Source organism: Trichomycterus rosablanca, chromosome 6, assembly GCF_030014385.1.
Source record: "Trichomycterus rosablanca isolate fTriRos1 chromosome 6, fTriRos1.hap1, whole genome shotgun sequence".
Classification (NCBI taxonomy): Eukaryota; Metazoa; Chordata; class Actinopteri; order Siluriformes; family Trichomycteridae; genus Trichomycterus; species Trichomycterus rosablanca.
Genome location: NC_085993.1, coordinates 32376897 through 32395089, shown reverse-complemented (window position 1 = coordinate 32395089; position 18193 = coordinate 32376897). Strand labels below are relative to the sequence as shown.

At 38.2% G+C, this 18193-nt stretch overlaps 1 protein-coding gene across 1 annotated transcript in view; it reads right to left on the bottom strand.

The window, feature by feature from the left end:
* Positions 1–8109, bottom strand: part of dock9b (dedicator of cytokinesis 9b) — a 134765-nt gene extending 126656 nt beyond the window's left edge. The window contains exon 1 of the mRNA XM_062997678.1: positions 7780–8109. Coding sequence (XP_062853748.1) covers positions 7780–7899 — 120 coding nt within the window. The 5' untranslated portion in view covers positions 7900–8109. The remainder of the gene's footprint in view (positions 1–7779) is intronic.
* Between the last annotated feature and the right edge of the window lie 10084 nt (positions 8110–18193).

Below are 18193 nucleotides of genomic sequence, written 5' to 3'. Positions count from 1 at the left end.
AACAATTTTGGAAGAAACTGGAATGCCAGTTTCAAGCCAGCCTTGCTTATTCAACATCAAAGCTTAATCTTACAATTTCTTTTTTCACTGAATGGGCAAAAATCCCACAGAAACACATCTTATGAAAAGCCATTCCAGTCCAGAAGAGTTATGGCTGTTGTAATCATGATGGTGGTGAAATCATGTTGTTGTTAGGAGGTAGGTCAAAAAAAATAAATAAAAGAATGCAAGCATGCCCTCGTTGGAGTAAAAATATTCTGCTAACCCAACGGCACTGGGATTTTGAACTCTCCAAATTCAAATCTCAGCTCTGCTAGCAGGCACAACTGACCACTAGTCTGCTGGTTGAAAAAAAGACTGGACTAAAACACTGTCCTCAACACTGTGTAAGGATCACGTTTAGTTGCCCAAGGAACCTGTACAGAAGTAAAAGTAAAAGAGATCAGCGAGTGACTCTCCGTGTGCCTCACTCACAATTTCACCAAAGTATGGGAAAATAAGAAGGGGTCAGTGGAGGGACGTAGGGAAGGTGTGTCAGGCAAAAATACCCTCCTTCGATGCAAGAGAGGCTATGCTAAAATTGGGGAAAAAAAGGAGAAAATGCATAAATAAAATAGTAAACAATTTGAGAAAAGCCATCATTCCACCTGCCAAAATAAATTAAAGATAAGATCTAAAGTAAGTTGAACACTTATTTTATACCTTTGATCCATCTTTTTTCTTTTCTTCCACTCTGTCTTTTAATTCTTGTGACCTTTTCTCACTTTGTTCTCTTTTAAGTACAGGTTTATGAAGAAGACGGATAACAACATTACAACATTACTGTAAAATATGGTGGTGGTAGCATCATTACAATTTGGTCAATGTTTTCTATAGAAGAAAGTAATGATACACAGCATAAAAACATAAACAGTGACATAGTACACTCAAAGCAACACATGGTTTACAATAAACAAAACTAATGTGTCTGGGCGTCCTGATCTTAACCCCATTAAACATCTGTGCCGAAACCTAAAAATTGCTCTGTGAAACAGAATGAAATAGGAAGACAGTGTATTAGTGAGCCTGGTCTGACAGTAATCTTGCATTAGATACAGGGCACCAGTGCAGGAGATTATCTGATGAGGACTGCTGATCAGAGAAAATCCTCTCCACTTCAGCATGACCCTGTTATTATAAGGCGAGGTACCCAACACCCTTCCTGCAGGTCTGGACAGCTTGATAATTTATCTGTGAAAAGATGCCTAGTTCAACTATTTACCTCCTTGCATTTTATTTAAAGACTTCATGTGCAGCACTGGGATTCTGAACTCCCCCAGTCGGCTGGGCGCCCTCTAGCGGGCACAATTGGCAGTGCCTGCAGCAGGCAAAATTGGGCACCAGTCTGCTGTGTGGGAAGGACCAAACTAATGAGTGTGTAGGGTCTTTAAAACGATGTGTAAGGACCCTGGTGGGTAACCTGAGGCATCTGTACAGAAGTGGAGGAGAATGGAGATCGGTGCATGGCTCTCCATGCTCGATATCCGGCCTCATGTGCGAATTGACCAATGTATGGGCAAATAAGAAAGGGTCAAGAGGACTGTGCACATGTCAGAGGGGGCATGGGGCAGGCAAATATACCATTCTTGGATGAAATCGGGATCCCCAGCAGCAGAAGACTAATTGGCTACTCTAAAATCATAAGAAAAGGGAAGTAAATGCATAAATAAAAATGAAAAAAAGACTTAATGTGCATACAGCCAGATGCAACCAGTGTTTCCATCCATGCACAGCTGCAGAAATCAAATGATAGAGTATAAGCTAAAATGCAGCTGGTTTTATCTGATTCATAAACTCAAATAACAGCCACACTCGCTAAAAAATTGGGTTAAGGATCATACAGATATGACTTTTTCCTATGTGAAGCTGGAAAATCTATTCCTCTCACTGAAGTGTCTGATGCAGAGACATTTTCCAGTTCCAAGCTCTGACGATAATGATGAAGTAATTGCTGCTGACAGTGCTGGATTGTAGAAACTTTGCCATGGAAACAAACCTGCATTTCCAAGGCATCATCTTTGAAGACAGATAAAAGGATTATGACATTTTCGGGCCTTGTAGGTCAAAATACTTGTAGACTAAAATATCTTTTGCGATTGCACTTCAAAGCCAGTTATTACCGGCTTAAAGAAGTCTGAAACAAATGCAGTAAATATTAGCTTTGATTTAAAGCACACACTTCTGCTGTAGTCATTATCAAACTGTGGAAAACGTCTGTTTATGAGATTATGCCTCTTATTTGAAATACTTCACACATTCCCACAAACCAGCAGGAACTTTTTCATAAGTGAGCACTAAACTGCTAAATATATCTCTTCTGGTATTTCAAGGACACCTAATTCCCTATAATATGGGTGCATTTAGGCATAAGAGCATAATAACATCTAGGCATAAGATCATAATGTAGGAGGATTGCAATTGTTGTTTTTATTCATATTAAAAACATTTATTGGGGTTGAGGTCAGGGCTCTGTGCAGGCCAGAAGTTCCACCAAACTAATCATACAATATCTTTATAGACCTGCCTTCATGGACAAAGATACAGTTATGCAAAAACAAGAGGTGGGGCTTGAACTGGCAACAGTCATTTCTCCTCTCAAACAACTAAGCAGTAATAATACATGTCTCAATGCACCATGGTTCAACTAGCTATCTAAATAACAGATATTGTTATCTAAATGCTTAGACTGTGAAACAAATATTCTAAAGGATCATCACAGTGATGCAAAACTGCTGTTTTTATTTTCACTTTTACACACAGAACATTTAGCAGTATTTTTGGCTTGTTTAACAGCACCATACAAACATTTAAAATAAAATGTAAAGTGCAACTTTATCTGTATTTAACAAATAAATTATAATTTTAATATAAAATTCTAGATCTGTTAACTCTCAAGTCTACACCTTGAAGAGGCAGCGAAAAAATTATAAAATAAATAATAAAAATATAAACAATAAAAATGAAACAATTAAATACTAAAAAATAAACAAATGTACGTATCTTGTCCCGGCTTGGAGATCTCTCACATCCTTAATGAAATTTAATCCATTAGTGCAGGGTTTATTAATAAGCGCGCTTTGGTTTTTAATCATCTAAAAACATGACAGAACTTTAACGGAAAATCTCAACCAAACACAATTCTAATTGTTCCATCGCGTTTGATTGACATCCACATCTTCCAATTGTAGACACTTTATACGACACGCTGTAAAACAGTGTTTGTAGATGTGGCAGTAGTAGATGATTTTTTAAAATGCTAAAAGTTTAAGTAGATCAGTGTGTTTTAATTTCTGAATGGCCTTATTTACATTAAGTGTTATTTACATAAAGTGTTATTTACATTAAGTGTTATTTACATTAAGCAACAGTATCGGATCGGATTACAAATTTTTTTTCCTTCCAATATCCGATCCAGTGATCTGGGCCAATATCGGATACAGAGTATCGGATCGGTGCCAGCCCTAGTCATAACGGTTTACTGGCAGAATTACAGAGAGTCTGTTTAAGACACAAACCATCCAGATGAGTCTTTGTTTAAAAAATAATCCTTATCCACTTAGAGTTATCCATTAGGAATTTGTAGGACTCGTTGATGCCCTTTATTCCACCTTCAGGACAAAGCAGGTTTAAAAATAGATCTGACACCCAGGCTGTCCTCATCCATAATGAATGTATTCAGTTAGCTAATCAGCAGGCATTTCCTGATCTCCAACACCTACTGTATACACACTCAGAAAAGATAATAATAATGCAAAAGGATCGTATTGCTCAAGAGGTAAAGCAAGATAAAGATCTAATATGGACCTCAAATATCTGTATACTATCTGCATAATACTATTTCACTGTGCTATTTACACAGATCGACTACTTTATTAGAATCACCAAATTTCTACATATATTTATTGCTCAAATATACTTGATGATAACAGGTTTATAAAATGAACTACATGTTTCCAACTTTGTGTAGTTGAAGGAAAACCCTTACCCTTTAAATCCTGACTAAGCTCAAAGCAAGGTCCATTAGGACATGGTCTAAACAGGCACAAGTTTCCACAGACATAATCCAAAGTTGGTGGAAAGCCTTTCCAGAACAATATAGGCTATTATATGTGCACAGAGGGCCAAATTATTGATCTCCTATTGTCCACAAACATTTGGCCATGTTATGTAGTTTAAATGTGAATGTATTTTAGGAAAATTTGCTAAAAACATAGGAGAAAGATTTCCATATACTGACATCCCACTTGTGTTTACCTTTCATAATTGTAGGTTAACATTGTTAGCTGTAACGACTTAATAATAACAAAAGACAAGGATACACAAGACAAGACATACTAACACAAGACATACCCATGCTAAGCTAAATGCTAACGCTAATCTAATTACATGAAACAAGACTAAGACTCACCTAAACCCTAAGCCAAGCTAAACTGTACACACTAACACAAAAGCTAACAAAACAAGAACTATACAGTATTCACTAAACAAGACTTTAGACTAGAAACATAAACCAGAATACCAAAAAACATGAACACCATAATCATTAAATCAAGAACAAGCTAACCATACAAAGTCATGACCAATTACACTAACCAAACAAACCAATTTTACCTGAAAAGAGGTGTAGCTGTGGATCACTGGCTACTGACCAATCATAATAAGGAGGTGTTGGCTTGACACCATAAACAAAGCCTCCTCTACCATGTGCTCACAGAAACAGGGGTGTGGCACTTACACAATAAATGTGCTCTGGGAGCACAGAGGAGCTGAATTCGTGACGTTAGCCTTATGTTGGGCATGGCAAAGGTGTAACTCAGCAGTTGTGATAAAAAAGTGGGTTTCCATTACTAAAGCTGTACAAATACCCTGCCCAATACCAAGCATCAGCTGAAAAAGTGTAAAGCCCAATGATATTAAACTTTACAGCTGTGGAAATGCATTTTCTTCAGTAATTAATCATGCCTTATTATCTAGCAGTACATTGGACTGATGCACTGCTACTGATAAAAAAGCAAAAGCATGCAATTCTTTGACCTTCACTTTCCTGTGACACTCTACTGCTGACCACAGTAAACCACATTTAAAAAAAGTAAATGAATTATGCTACAGCACAGTGCACTCCTGATTTTGGTCTGCTTTTGGGTGGAATTTCCCACCATTCACACAAAAGGTAAATTAATGGCATGATGAAATGAAGTTGCAGTAATAGTTCCACCTCTCTGTTTCCTAATGGCTGAGATGAAGCTATTCTCTGACAGTTTACAGATCCAGCAATGGTTTAATGATTTCACCAGATTATGAAAAAATGCTCCAAATGCATTTTCCACTTTTATTTGACTCCATCACACACATATGGCTTTCTCTTGGAGACAAATCTTTCATGATCAGGACCATTCCTAAGACTATAAATTATGAATAGCTAAAGAAATCTTAGTAACCTATGATTTTTTGGCAAAATTTTAGTCGCCAGATAGTGGATAAGCAATTATAACAGAAACCAAATAACATAAGTATTTTAAAAAATAACATTATATGCAATTGTCAACATTAAGCATTGTGCAGGGCGGCAGGGTAGAGCATTGTGTAGCATTGTCGCCACACAGCTCGACTCCCCAGCCAGGTCCTTTCTGTGTGGAGTTTGCATGTTCTCCCTGTGTCTGCATGGTTTTCCTCCAGGTGCTCCAGTTGCCTCCCAAACATTCTCAGACATGCAGTCAGGCCAATTGGAGCTACTTAAAATTGTGTGTGAGAGTGTGTTTGTGCGTCTGCCGTGTGATGGCTTGGCAACCTGTCCTGGGTGTTTTCTATCGTTTCTAACTATGGTTTAAAGGGTAAAACATAAAGTCTGAAGATATTAGGTCATGTTTACCATTTTTATTTGCATAACAATGCTAGTTTTTATTAGTTTTAATTACATTAAAGTATATTTAAAATGCATCTGGACGCTGAGCTTCTGCAAGATGATTGGAGGATCAGTGAAAAGGCTGAATCCCATTTTGATTGACAGCTAGTTTGAGAGCTACACCGTCACTTCTCAAACTCAAACTCAAAAGAAGCTTTATTGGCATGACAAATAGGGACATTCGTATTGCCAAAGCAATACACTTCATTAGTCACTTAATCACTAGGAGCTTCAGTCCCATCGCGGATTTTGCGAGTGGAGTCGAAAGACAAACTGCAACCCATTTCAGGTCATTTTCTTGTAAAAGGAACAGAGGGCAGAATTTATGTGTAAATAAATTGACAAATTTTATGATGTAAGCCGACAAAGAGCTTCCCCTCTTTGAAAGACCAGCAGCCGCCACTGATATATATATATATACGGTATATATACTGTATATATACAAGCTAGTATGCAAACCTTATACCCTGTCAAGGACACCTATACAGGTATGCAGCTATGCAGACCCTATGGATGGATGGAAGGATGGATATAGATATAGATATACACCGACCAGCCATAACATTAAAACCACCTCCTTGTTCCTACACTGAGTGTCTATTTTATCAGCTCCACTTACCATATAGAAGAACAACAATAGTTCTACAATTACTGACTGTAGTACATCTCTTTCTCTACATACATTTTTAGCCTGCTTTCACCCTGTACTTCAATGGTCAGGACCCCCACAGGACCACTACAGAGCAGGTATTATTTAGGTGGTGGATCATTCTCAGCACTGCAGTGACACTGACATGGTGGTGGTGTGTTAGTGTTTGTTGTGCTGGTATGAGTGGATCAGACACAGCAATGCTGATGGAGTTTTTAAACACCTCACTGTCACTGCTGGACTGAGAATAGTCCACCAACCAAAAATATCCAGCCAACAGCGCCCCACGGGCAGCGTCCTGTGAGCACTGATGAAGGTCTCGAAGATGATCAACTCAAACAGCAGCAATAGATGAGTGAGAGAGTGGACAGTGAGTGGACACGGTATTTAAAAACTCCAGCAGCGATGCTGTGTCTGATCCACTCATACCAGCACAACACACACTAACACACCACCACCATGTCAGTGTCACTGCAGTGCTGAGAATGATCCACCACTTAAATAATATCTGCTCTGTGGTGGTCCTGTGGGGGTCCTGACCATTGAAGAACAGTAAAAGCAGGTTAAAAAGTATGTAGAGAAACTATTACTATAGTAACTTTTCATGCCCATATAAAACAGACCAGTTTGACTGCACCAGTTAAAAAGTATAGTGGTCTTTTACTAAGGTCATGAAGAAATCCCAATCCATCATCTTATGCAGATGGACATTTTTTTTGATGGTCAAGATGTGATACAAAAAAAACACAAAAACCGGTACTGCCAACAGGAATTAGAAGCTTCTAGAACACAGGTGACACTGACAAGAGTCAAGCAAAGTTTACATCGACAAAGGCTTAGAGGCTGTTGTCCATGTCAATGTATAGCTCGCTTGGCTGTGGTCACTCACTGTCACGCAGACAACAGGGAGAACATGCAAACTCCACACGGAAAGGACCCGGACTGTTCCACCTGGGAATCGAACTCAGGACCTTCTTGCTCCAAACCTAGTAGTTTAGTATGTTCTTCTCAATGCACACATAGTTTCCTCTGGGGACACTGCCCTTTGCACATCGTTCTGTGTTCTAATTATTCAGTCACAACTGAGACGTGCTTAAATATCTGAAATAATAAAACAATGAACAATCCCTATTCACATGAAGCACCAGATTCATTCATTCAGAAGTAAATGTGGTGTACACGTCCTCACCAGCAGTACAGAGGTCCGGACCACCTCAGACACGCTCTGTCGGAGCTCTGCCGCGGTTCCAGGTTTACTCAGAGCCCGGCTAAACTTCCTCGTCTCCGGCTGTAGCGCAGCAGCCATCATCCGAGCTGACCCGCTTCAAAATAGGTAATTCTAACGATGCATTTAAACTCAACCCGATGTTAAATTCGCCATCATCTTCACCACGCAGCGTAACGGGTGCTCGTCCTGTTTCCAGCGCATCATTCGCATTCCCTGCAGAATTCAGTGTTTGTTGTGCTGGTAGAGAGAAGCACTGTGTTGTGGGTAAATCAGTCCAGTCCCTGTGCGCCGTCAATCCAGCTTTTAAGTTTCATTTCTATCCAAGAATATCCATTCATTTATTTATTCATGCACTCATTCATCCTTTCCTATTTAGTCTCCTCATGTTATACTGAACACATTTAGTTCCAGCATCACATGGACTAGGCTGCGTCCCAAATCGCTCAGGCGTAGCATGACAACGCACTTGGTAAGGTGATAGGCTACCTACTTTTAAACTAGGTCAAAGGCAGTGGTTTTTAACCTTGGGGTCTAAGGCACCCCTAAGAAACTACGACGGCGTATTAGGGCCACTGTAAAGAAATATTTTTTTTTAAGTTTCGATTTTGAGAATAAAGTCGTATATTTCGAGATTAAAGTCAAAATGATTACAAGATTTAAAGTCAAAATAATTACGAGATTAAAGTCAAAATAATTACGAGATTAAAGTCAAAATAATTACGAAATTAAAGTCAAAATAATTATGAAATTAAAATCAAAATGTTATGAGATCAAAGTCAAAATAATTACAAGATTAAAGTCAAAATAATTACGAGATTCAAGTCAAAATAATTACGAAATTAAAGTCAAAATAATTACGAGATTAAAGTCAAAATAATTACGAGATTAAAGTCAAAATAATTACGAAATTAGTCAAAATAATTACGAGATTAAAGTAAAAATATTATGAGACTAAAGTCAAAATAATTACGAAATTAAAGTCAAAATAATTACAAGATTAAAGTCAAAATAATTATGAAATTAAAGTCAAAATAATTACGAGATTAAAGTCAAAATAATTACGAACCTAAAGTCAAAATAATTACGAGATTAAAGTCAAGATAATTACGAGATTAAAGTCAAAATAATTACAAGATTAAAGTCAAAATAATTACGAGATTAAAGTCAAAATAATTACGAGATTAAAGTCAAAATAATTATGAGATTAAAGTCAAAATAATTACGAGATTAAAGTCAAAATAATTACAAAATTAACGTCAAAATAATTACGAGATTAAAGTCAAAATAATTACGAAATTAAAGTCAAAGTATTATGGCCATAGCAACCTCCTTGTGTTAAAATGAGAGATGTTCATGATTTGTTATACTTTCATATCAGTTTCACAAATAAAGAAATCCTCGATCTCCTGTAACATCAGCACCAGCGTGTTATTAGTATAGGGACAGTGAAATGGCTTTGCAATAAACTGGGTTTATTTAGAAGAACGTGAGCCACCGTTCAGCGTCTGCTTCATCAGCAGTACTTAAACCGAGTCTTATGGACTCGTACAATAAACTAAAGCCGTATGGCATCGCTATAAATGATTGCATTGACATGTATAGTCTTCATGTCAGGTGGATGGAAGCGTACAATACAAACAACGACCCAAAAATAACCATGGATTATAGGATAACCACAATAACACTCATTATAAGCTGCCCTCAGCACATGCGTGCCAATCCAGGTACTGAGACCCGGGCTTCTCTGAACTGACAAGCCTACGACGGATGCACACTCTTTGGCCATAATATTTCGACTTTATTCTCAAAATAATTTCGACTTTAATCTCGAAATAATTCTGACTTTATTCTCATAATATTTCAACTTTATTCTCATAATATTTCAACTTTAATCTCGAAATCAAAACTTATATGACTTTATTCTCGAAATCCAAACAGTGGCCCTAATATGCCGTCGTAAGAAACAGATATAGTCTCATGATTTTTCTTTACAATCCATTAATACAGAATTCTAGTAAGATGAATTTAGTTTTAGATTTGTTTTCAGGGCTTATCTATGTTTATGACTATATCAGCTCTTTATTGTGACTTGAAGACTTGTTGATCTGACTTGGGGATGAATCCAAACCTTAAAGTTTAGTATGTTCCTCCCAAAGCACACATAGTTTTCCTTTGGGGTCACTGTACTTTGCACAGTGAATCAGACCCTCAGTAACCCTAACCAGGATAAACCAGGATTTAACGTCATGTTTTACACTTTGGTTACATTCATGACATTCATGACATGCAACTTGGCTGTTGGTGCCTAAACAGAGCAGCCACCATGTAAAAGCCACATAATGAAAAACATTATAATGTTAGCGCTAGGGTGCACAACGGTCAGTTTGTTTGTTTATTAGGATTTTAACATCATGTTTTACACTTTGGTTACAATCATGACAGGAACGGTAGTTACTCATTACACAAGGTTCGTCAGTTCACCAGGTTATATCAAACACAGTTTTGGACAATTTAGTGTGTCCAATTTACCTGACTGGATGTCTTTGGACTGTGGGAGGAAACCGGAGCACCCGGAGGAAACCCATGCAGACACTGGGAGAACATGCAAACTCCACACAGAAAGGACCTGGGATCAAACCCAGGACCTTCTTGCTGTGAGGCAACAGTGCTACCCACTTAGCCATAACCATATGAATCAGGAATGGCCTAGCAGTTAGGGTACTGGACTGGTAATCAGAAGGTTCCTGGTTCAAGCCCCACCACTGCCAGGTTGCCACTGTTGGGCCCTTGAGCAAGGCCCCTAACCTAAGTTGCTTAGACGGTGTACTGCTTTGGATGAAAGCGTTTGCTAAATGGCAAAAATGTAAATGAAATTTGAATTTAGGAATGCATTTGGCTTGATGGCTCGGTGGGTAACACTGTCGCCTCAAAGCAAGAAGGTCTTGGGTTCGATTCCTAGGTGGAACAGTCTGGGTTCTTTCTGTGTGGAGTTTGCATGTTCTCCCTGTGTCTGTGTGGGTTTCCTCTGGGAGCTCTGGGTTCCTCCCACAATCCAAAGGAGATATTAAAATGTTTGACATTAAAGACTTGAACTGATGAACCTTGTGTTACAAGTAACTACCGTTTCTGTCATGAATGTAACCAAAGTGTAAAACATGACGTTAAAATCCTAATAAATAAATTACTAAAGACATGTCTTAGGAGTATAGTATGAGAATTCAGTGAATTTTGTTAATTTTAAGCATAGCCATTGCTAAATTTAGTTTTCAGTACATTTAGTTACATTAATGTGTGTGTCATTGCAAAAATTGGCTATGGAAAGTGCAGAAGACTAAAGCAGGCTACATTTACAGATTATATTTTTTATAACCTGTCCTTAGCATCTCAGACTTTAATAAACAGTCAAAATGTTCATATAAATGTTTAAGAGATCAGCTTACAGTCTGATTCACTTCCCTTCAACACTTTAAGGTCATAAAAAGCTGCTGAATCACTTGGTTCTGGCACATACTGTATCCTAGCCTTCATATTTACATCACTGTAGGTGCAACTACTTTTAATAAATATATATTTACTTTGACTGCATGATCTTAATTAAGAGCAAGTGCAAGACACAGCATCATTACTCACATTATTCAGTATTCTTCTATTCCTATAGCATCTGAATGGTTTATGCATTGTGAAACATTTAATGATGGCTTGTGAAATGATTTATTTTACACTTACCTTACACATTAGACACATACTATTTCGTACATACTTTCTTTATTTGTATTATTTATATAATGTGGGATTTGTTTTAAAATTACATTTTAGTTTTTTTGTTTTGTTTTTTTTTATACACAAAAAGGGAAATGTGCAGCATTGTTTTGCATAGTTTGTACCTACCTCAGAAATAAAAGGACATTCATTATTTAGATAAATAAAATATTTTATTTTATTTTTTAAAGAGAAATAATAAAAGGAAACTTTGTCCTAGTTTGTCTTCAATTTCATTTTGTTTAAGAATCGGGAAAAAATCGTATCGTGAATCGTAGAGTAGAGTGAATCATTACATCCCTATGTAGTACACATATGCCTGATAAACATCTCCTTTCAAAACCATGGACATTATTATAAAGTCCACTCTTTGCACCTATAAAAACCTTCACACTTCTGGGAGGACTTTGGGGTGTGTCTGTAGTAACATGTGATGCATTTGTGAGCTTTGGCACCAATTCTGGATGAGGAGGCCTGGCACACAATTGACATCCTAACTTCAATTTCATGTTTTTAACACTGCTTTATCCTGGTTAGGGTTCAGCTTCTTTGAAATCACTGAGTGCAATGCCAGTAACACACAGGACACTGTACAGGACACTGTACAGGACACTGTACAGGACACTATTCCATCACATGGCCTTGGCCAGTGTCTGTATATAGACGCCTGACTGGCCAATAGCACTTCTGCATATTTGAACTCAGTGTTTTTTTGGCTAGCGTGATGACTGGGGTTAAAGCTTTGTGCAGTCACTGGAATTCCTCCACACTCATTTGTCAGACCTTAGGGTGCATTTACATGAGAAGCGGCAAATCCGCTTTTGCGCCAGCTGTAACGTTGTTTTCCTATGGAGTGGCGCGCACCACACACTTTTGTCGCGTTGGGCTTGAGATTTTTGTGCTTGCCATGGTGCTCAAAGTTCACCTGATTAAACTTAGACCCAGTTTGGCACTTTTCAAAGCACCTCCAATGAGACAAACCGCTTGATATGGTGTAGTAAAAGTGACTCAGGCTGTATGAACAACGCTTAACATAAAACTTAACATGACTTACAGTATATTAAAACAGCAAGCAAGGAATTTAATAAGTGGAGAGAACTTATGAGTTCAGTAATAATTAAGAGAAGTTTAGTGTTCCTCTTGTTCATTTAATACATTATACCACATTAAGCTTTTTTAGCTTTCGGGAAAAACTGATTCTCACAATTTCTCAGAACCCCGAGCTATAACACAAGTTTAAAAGTAAAACAGTGTGGAAAATACAGCTAAACATAAATTTATGTGGACGCTTTCAAAGTGGATTCGATGGTTATTTCACACAAATGCATATTCGTGTTGTGGTGCACTTTGATGAGGTTTTACCGCACTGCTCAAGCCAAGCGCTGATCAAAATGGTGATTTGCGACGAGATTCGCTTCTCATGTGAATGCGCCCTTACTCAGAGGTACAGTCATGATGTATGTATTAAAAGAACCACATTGGAACACTAAATCTCTTTTAATTATTATTGCTCATAAGTTCTCTCCACTAATGAAATGCCTTGCTTGTTGTTTTAAGTACAGTAAGTCACGTTAAGCTCCATAGAAAATAACGGCACAGTCAGCGCAAAAGCGGTTTTGTCACTTATGTGAATTACCAAACTTGCTAGGGAATACGCTATTCCAAGATTGAGCATCTCCACGATTATGAAGCATAAGGAAACAATAAAGAAGTAAAGGTAAAGAGCAGGTTTTATTGTATTTTTATATTAATTTCAATGGTTTTTAATTGTATTTCAGTGTTTTTTATATTATATTTGTGTTATTTTCAGTGTATAAGTGTCAAAAACGACCCCTTTATTATACATTCGTCTAAAATATCAGTTCCACAGGACCAGAGAACACATAACAGGTTTTCCATACATCCTTATGGAAAAAATACCTTGAAGTTTCAAGGTACCACTGTATTTTTTCAACTGTATATAAGAAGAACAACTGGAAATTATGACTGCAAAGCATTATTTATTAAAATGCTGCAACAATACAGTTTTGCAATCGGATAGAAATCACAAATTCCAAGTGTACAACAAGGAGGCATTCTCACGGCCCGGCATAAGGAGCTGATCGAAAACATTACACCTACATTTAACAGCAGATTAACATACAAAACCTTACTTACATGGAAACATGGACTCTCCAGATAAAAGGTAACATTGTGCTGTTGAAAATGCATCAAATACATGCAAGTCAGCCAATAGAAGAGTAAGTAATGCTAATAAAGGTCAGCAGTATACGATAGTGTGACTATGCTGTGGGATTTTCAGATAAAATACAGATTTCCGTAGGTTCAAAGTCGTGTCTATGTGCATAGAGTAAAAGCACAGCTCGTAAGCTGAGAAACATTTTTGTGCCTCTAACCGGATTGTTCAGAGCTGATTGTTCAGGTTGATTTGACCTCTAATATTTGCCACGTCCTGCCTTGTTCCAGGGCTGAACATGTCCACATACAAACATTAAGACATGCATAAAAACAGAAATGAGTCATTTATACACACAGAAGACATACACATAATACAACACCTCCCCCCCTCCCACCCAGGACAAACATGTAATCGAATGTATAGTTTTATAAACAGTGTAGCAGGTGAAAGAGCATCAAACACAGTGCAAATCCAAACTGATTCTCCAGATATACAAAGCACACGAATACAGCTCACAGGTAAACCCGGACGCTCCAGAACGTAAGGTGTGACAAAGATCCCGCCTAAAGTCTACTCTTGTGGGCAGTAGTTCAGTGGTTAAAGTACTAGACTAGTGATCAAAGTTACAAGGTCGCTGTTTCAATCCCCACCAATGCCAAGTTGCCACTGTTGGACCCCTGAGTACCCTCTTAACTCTCAAGCGTTTGCATTGTATTCAGTCCCAGTTGTGAGTGGCTTTTATAAATGCGTCTGCCAAATATCGTGTTGATTTAGAAAGAATAATTTAGCACCAAAAGGTAAGTTGTGTATGTTGTATAGATGTATTTTCAGCATCCATCAGCACCATTTCCAATTCAATAACAACAGTGTTGCTATAGAGTTGCTGTGGAACAACCATTTTACTGAAAAAAGTTTAAACTTTCTGACTAAATGCACACTAATTCATTTCATTTTTATGTTCATGTTCAACTACGGGTCATAGTGTGTCTGGTTTCCCTGGAATCAATGGACACAGTGCCACAACACACCCCTGACTGGACACAAATCCATCGCAGGGCCTTGGCCAGCTTTCCCCACACTACGTAACGTTCATGTTGTTCAGATCACTGTACAGTTCACACCACACAACGTGATCTCCTGTAATCAGGAGTCTTTTAAGTCGTTGTGGTGTGCACACTATACGACTGATCGGCGATAGGGGGTCACACACTACACGATCCATCACCAGGAGGAATCTCAGACGAGTGTGGTGTCTCCCAAACTACGTTCTGTCACGAAAACACACACGAGAAGTGACAAGGGGTTAAGTAATATCATGTCCAAAAATGCACTTTAGCAAGAAGCAATCAAACTTGTTTGTGTGCTGATGTGTAGCGTAAAAGGCTACACGGCCAGCAGGGATTGTTCTGCAGAGAGAGTTGGAAGTCAAATATTTTTGCAGTGCAATGTTGGTATTATAGTATTATGGTTTGGCGTGGACAATAAGTCACAAATACTGTAAAGCTTGTATGTTTGCCGATGTATTCTGATAAAAACTATATTATGCCCCTGCCCCACTCGGATCGAGTTGTCGAACAGTTTACACACAGCGATTGAGAGCCGATTTTCGAGCCCGGAGCCAACCCCTGATTTGCCTCTGAGCTGCCACATCTAGCAGCGACCTGTCAGCGAGTGAAAATCAGGGCAAAAATCGTGTAGTGTGAACTAGGCATTAGACATAAACCAATCATGTCTGTATGTAGATGCCCGAACGGCTGACGGCACTGCTGGTGATCCATACCAAGGATCCCAGTGTTAGTAGGCTAATGTAATTTACTGTATTTAATGTAATCATGAGTCTCCCAGAATGTCTCAATCCAGTGCAAAACATCTGTTTTCTTCTTCAGAATATCCAGGATCAAGAATGAAATAGGATAAAGTGTTTGTAGTGGTGGAATGGTGACAACATGGTTCCTAAGTTTCTGGGTTCAATTCTTGCTTCTGGTTATCGTCTGTGAGTTTTGCCTGTTCTTTATGTGTCCACATATGGTTCCTCTATGTACTCTGCTTTTTAACCCCACTACCCAAAAACATGTAGATCATGAATTAATTTCCCAGAGTTGTGATAAGCGAATGAATGTCTGTGTTGCCCTGCCATGCGCCCAGTGCGTAGACTTGGACCAACCACGACCTTGACCAAGTTTGAAACTCTTAGTGTAAACAAATAAATCAATCTTGTTTTTGGTATATTGATTGTGTTCCAATTTAAAATGGCTAGTTGATTTCAGCTCTCATAGCCAGTATATGGAAAAGCTTGTAGCTTCGAAGCATCTCCGGCAATCATGCTGAGCTAAATACAGAACAAATGAGCACAGCGCCATTAGCGTCATAGCTACTTTAACTGCAGTGTCATTACATAATATGTGGTTTGAGTTGTGACTTTTCCAATGATCTGTGAAATTGAACTCCCCCCCCTCAGGCACAACAGGAACGCAAATCAAAGTGTCTGCTGAGGGAAAGCCAATATGAATGCAGCCTTGAAAGTGTCAGTCCATGAGACAGGTATATAAATATTCTTCAGCTGAGTATGTTAAGGAAACGTGACAAGGCCAAAGGACAATAACTAACTGTCATTGGACAATATAGCTTAGAATCTGTTGATGCATGCTCAATAATCCAGGTACACAAATCCACAAAGTTGAATCAGTTCATCTGGACACAAGTTTGTTGTAGAGATACGTTTCGTCACTCAATCCGAATGACTTCTTCAGTCTGAGCTGGTGTTGAATACCCCAACCTTATATGCAGTTGATTTGCATAACGACCGATCACCGCCCATTGCATAACAATGGAACTGCATAACTTTGTGGACAATATAGCTTAGTTATTTTGCCCTCAAAGGTTTCTGAGAAATTGTGTTCAAAGATTTACTATTTGTTGACATTCGACTTGCTTTTGCCGATTGGGGATTAAATCTAGGATGTTTAACATATGCAGCTATATCAGTAAAGATATTTTATATATGATCAATATGACACATATTTACTTAAAGAAGGCAGCTGTAGCCTAGTGGTTAAGGTACTGGTCCAGTAATCAGAAGATTGCCGGTTCAAGCCCCACCACTGCCAGGTTGTCACTGTTGGGCCCTTGAGCAAGGCCTTTAACCCTCAATTGCTTAGATTGTATACTGGCGAAGTATCGTAAGTCAACGAATGTCCTTATTTATTATATTTATGCTTAATCTAGTCATATCCAATTACCCTGACCGAGGGGTGCCATACCTAACACGCCACCTCCAACACGTGTGCAGTAGACAACCGCTTCTTTTCACCTGCGTGAGGCGGGATTACACAGGGATCAGTATAGAGTATGGAGAGTCGCACAGTGATCACCATTATTCCACATATCTGTGCAAGCACCATTGACCAGCCATCAGAGGCCGCACCTGCAGCAGTGATGAGGAATCCCTTCATTCGGGAACTAGCTAATTATATCTGTGTAGGCATCCAACTGGCCGACAGCAGAGCTGAGATATGAACTCGAGATGTCAGATGTTTCATTATTTGGATGACTCTTTGCCTTAAATTAAGTCATTACATAAGTATAGGTTATATAAAGATATTTTTGCTTCAGCTACTTCCATTACACATGCAGTATTCACAATGTAATACATTAGATTAAACAAACAAAAAATCGATTATTTAAATAAACATGGCCATCCCTAAGGATTTGTTTGGGTATTATTTAAATAAACAAGGCCATCCCTAACCATAACTCACGTTACTAATATCTGTGGTAGGATCTGAAATCCATTTCAGTTCCATGATTCCTTCTGTGTTCTCTGCACTGTCAAAATTCTATGGAGCTCCAACTCATCCAAAATGACGTCTCCCCACACAGCCACCAGGGGAGTGTTTAACCTTCATTAGCACAGCTCTAATAATAGCATATGTTATTTAGAATTTGTTATTTAGAGTGTGAGAGGCAGGAAAGTGCAGAGCTTTCTATTTGAGAACACAAGTGCGAATTACTTGATCATACACAGCCTGCACTGCACTATTAAAGCTTTCACCTTTGTGTATCATACATATCATGTGCTCTTTAATATTGATTACATTATTTATAAAACGTCATGTGAAGCTATTTGCATTGATGAAACTGTTTAGAGACAGTAATTGAGGTCAATTTAAGAGTAAAACGCATGATTCTTACATTTAAGTGCAACGTTAAAAAATAATAATAATGAAAGTCCAGAAAAAATATAAATAATACTTTGAAAAGAATTTCAATAAAATGATTGATGCACAGCTGTGCTACTTCAGAATTTTTCCACAGGCAGTAGAAATGAGCTTATAATATTAATATTATAATATTACCATTATCATTTGAGTTCGACTTGTATGTATCCAGCAATGCCCTCACATTGATCTCAACACTGTCTGTCGAGTGTGAAGCTCT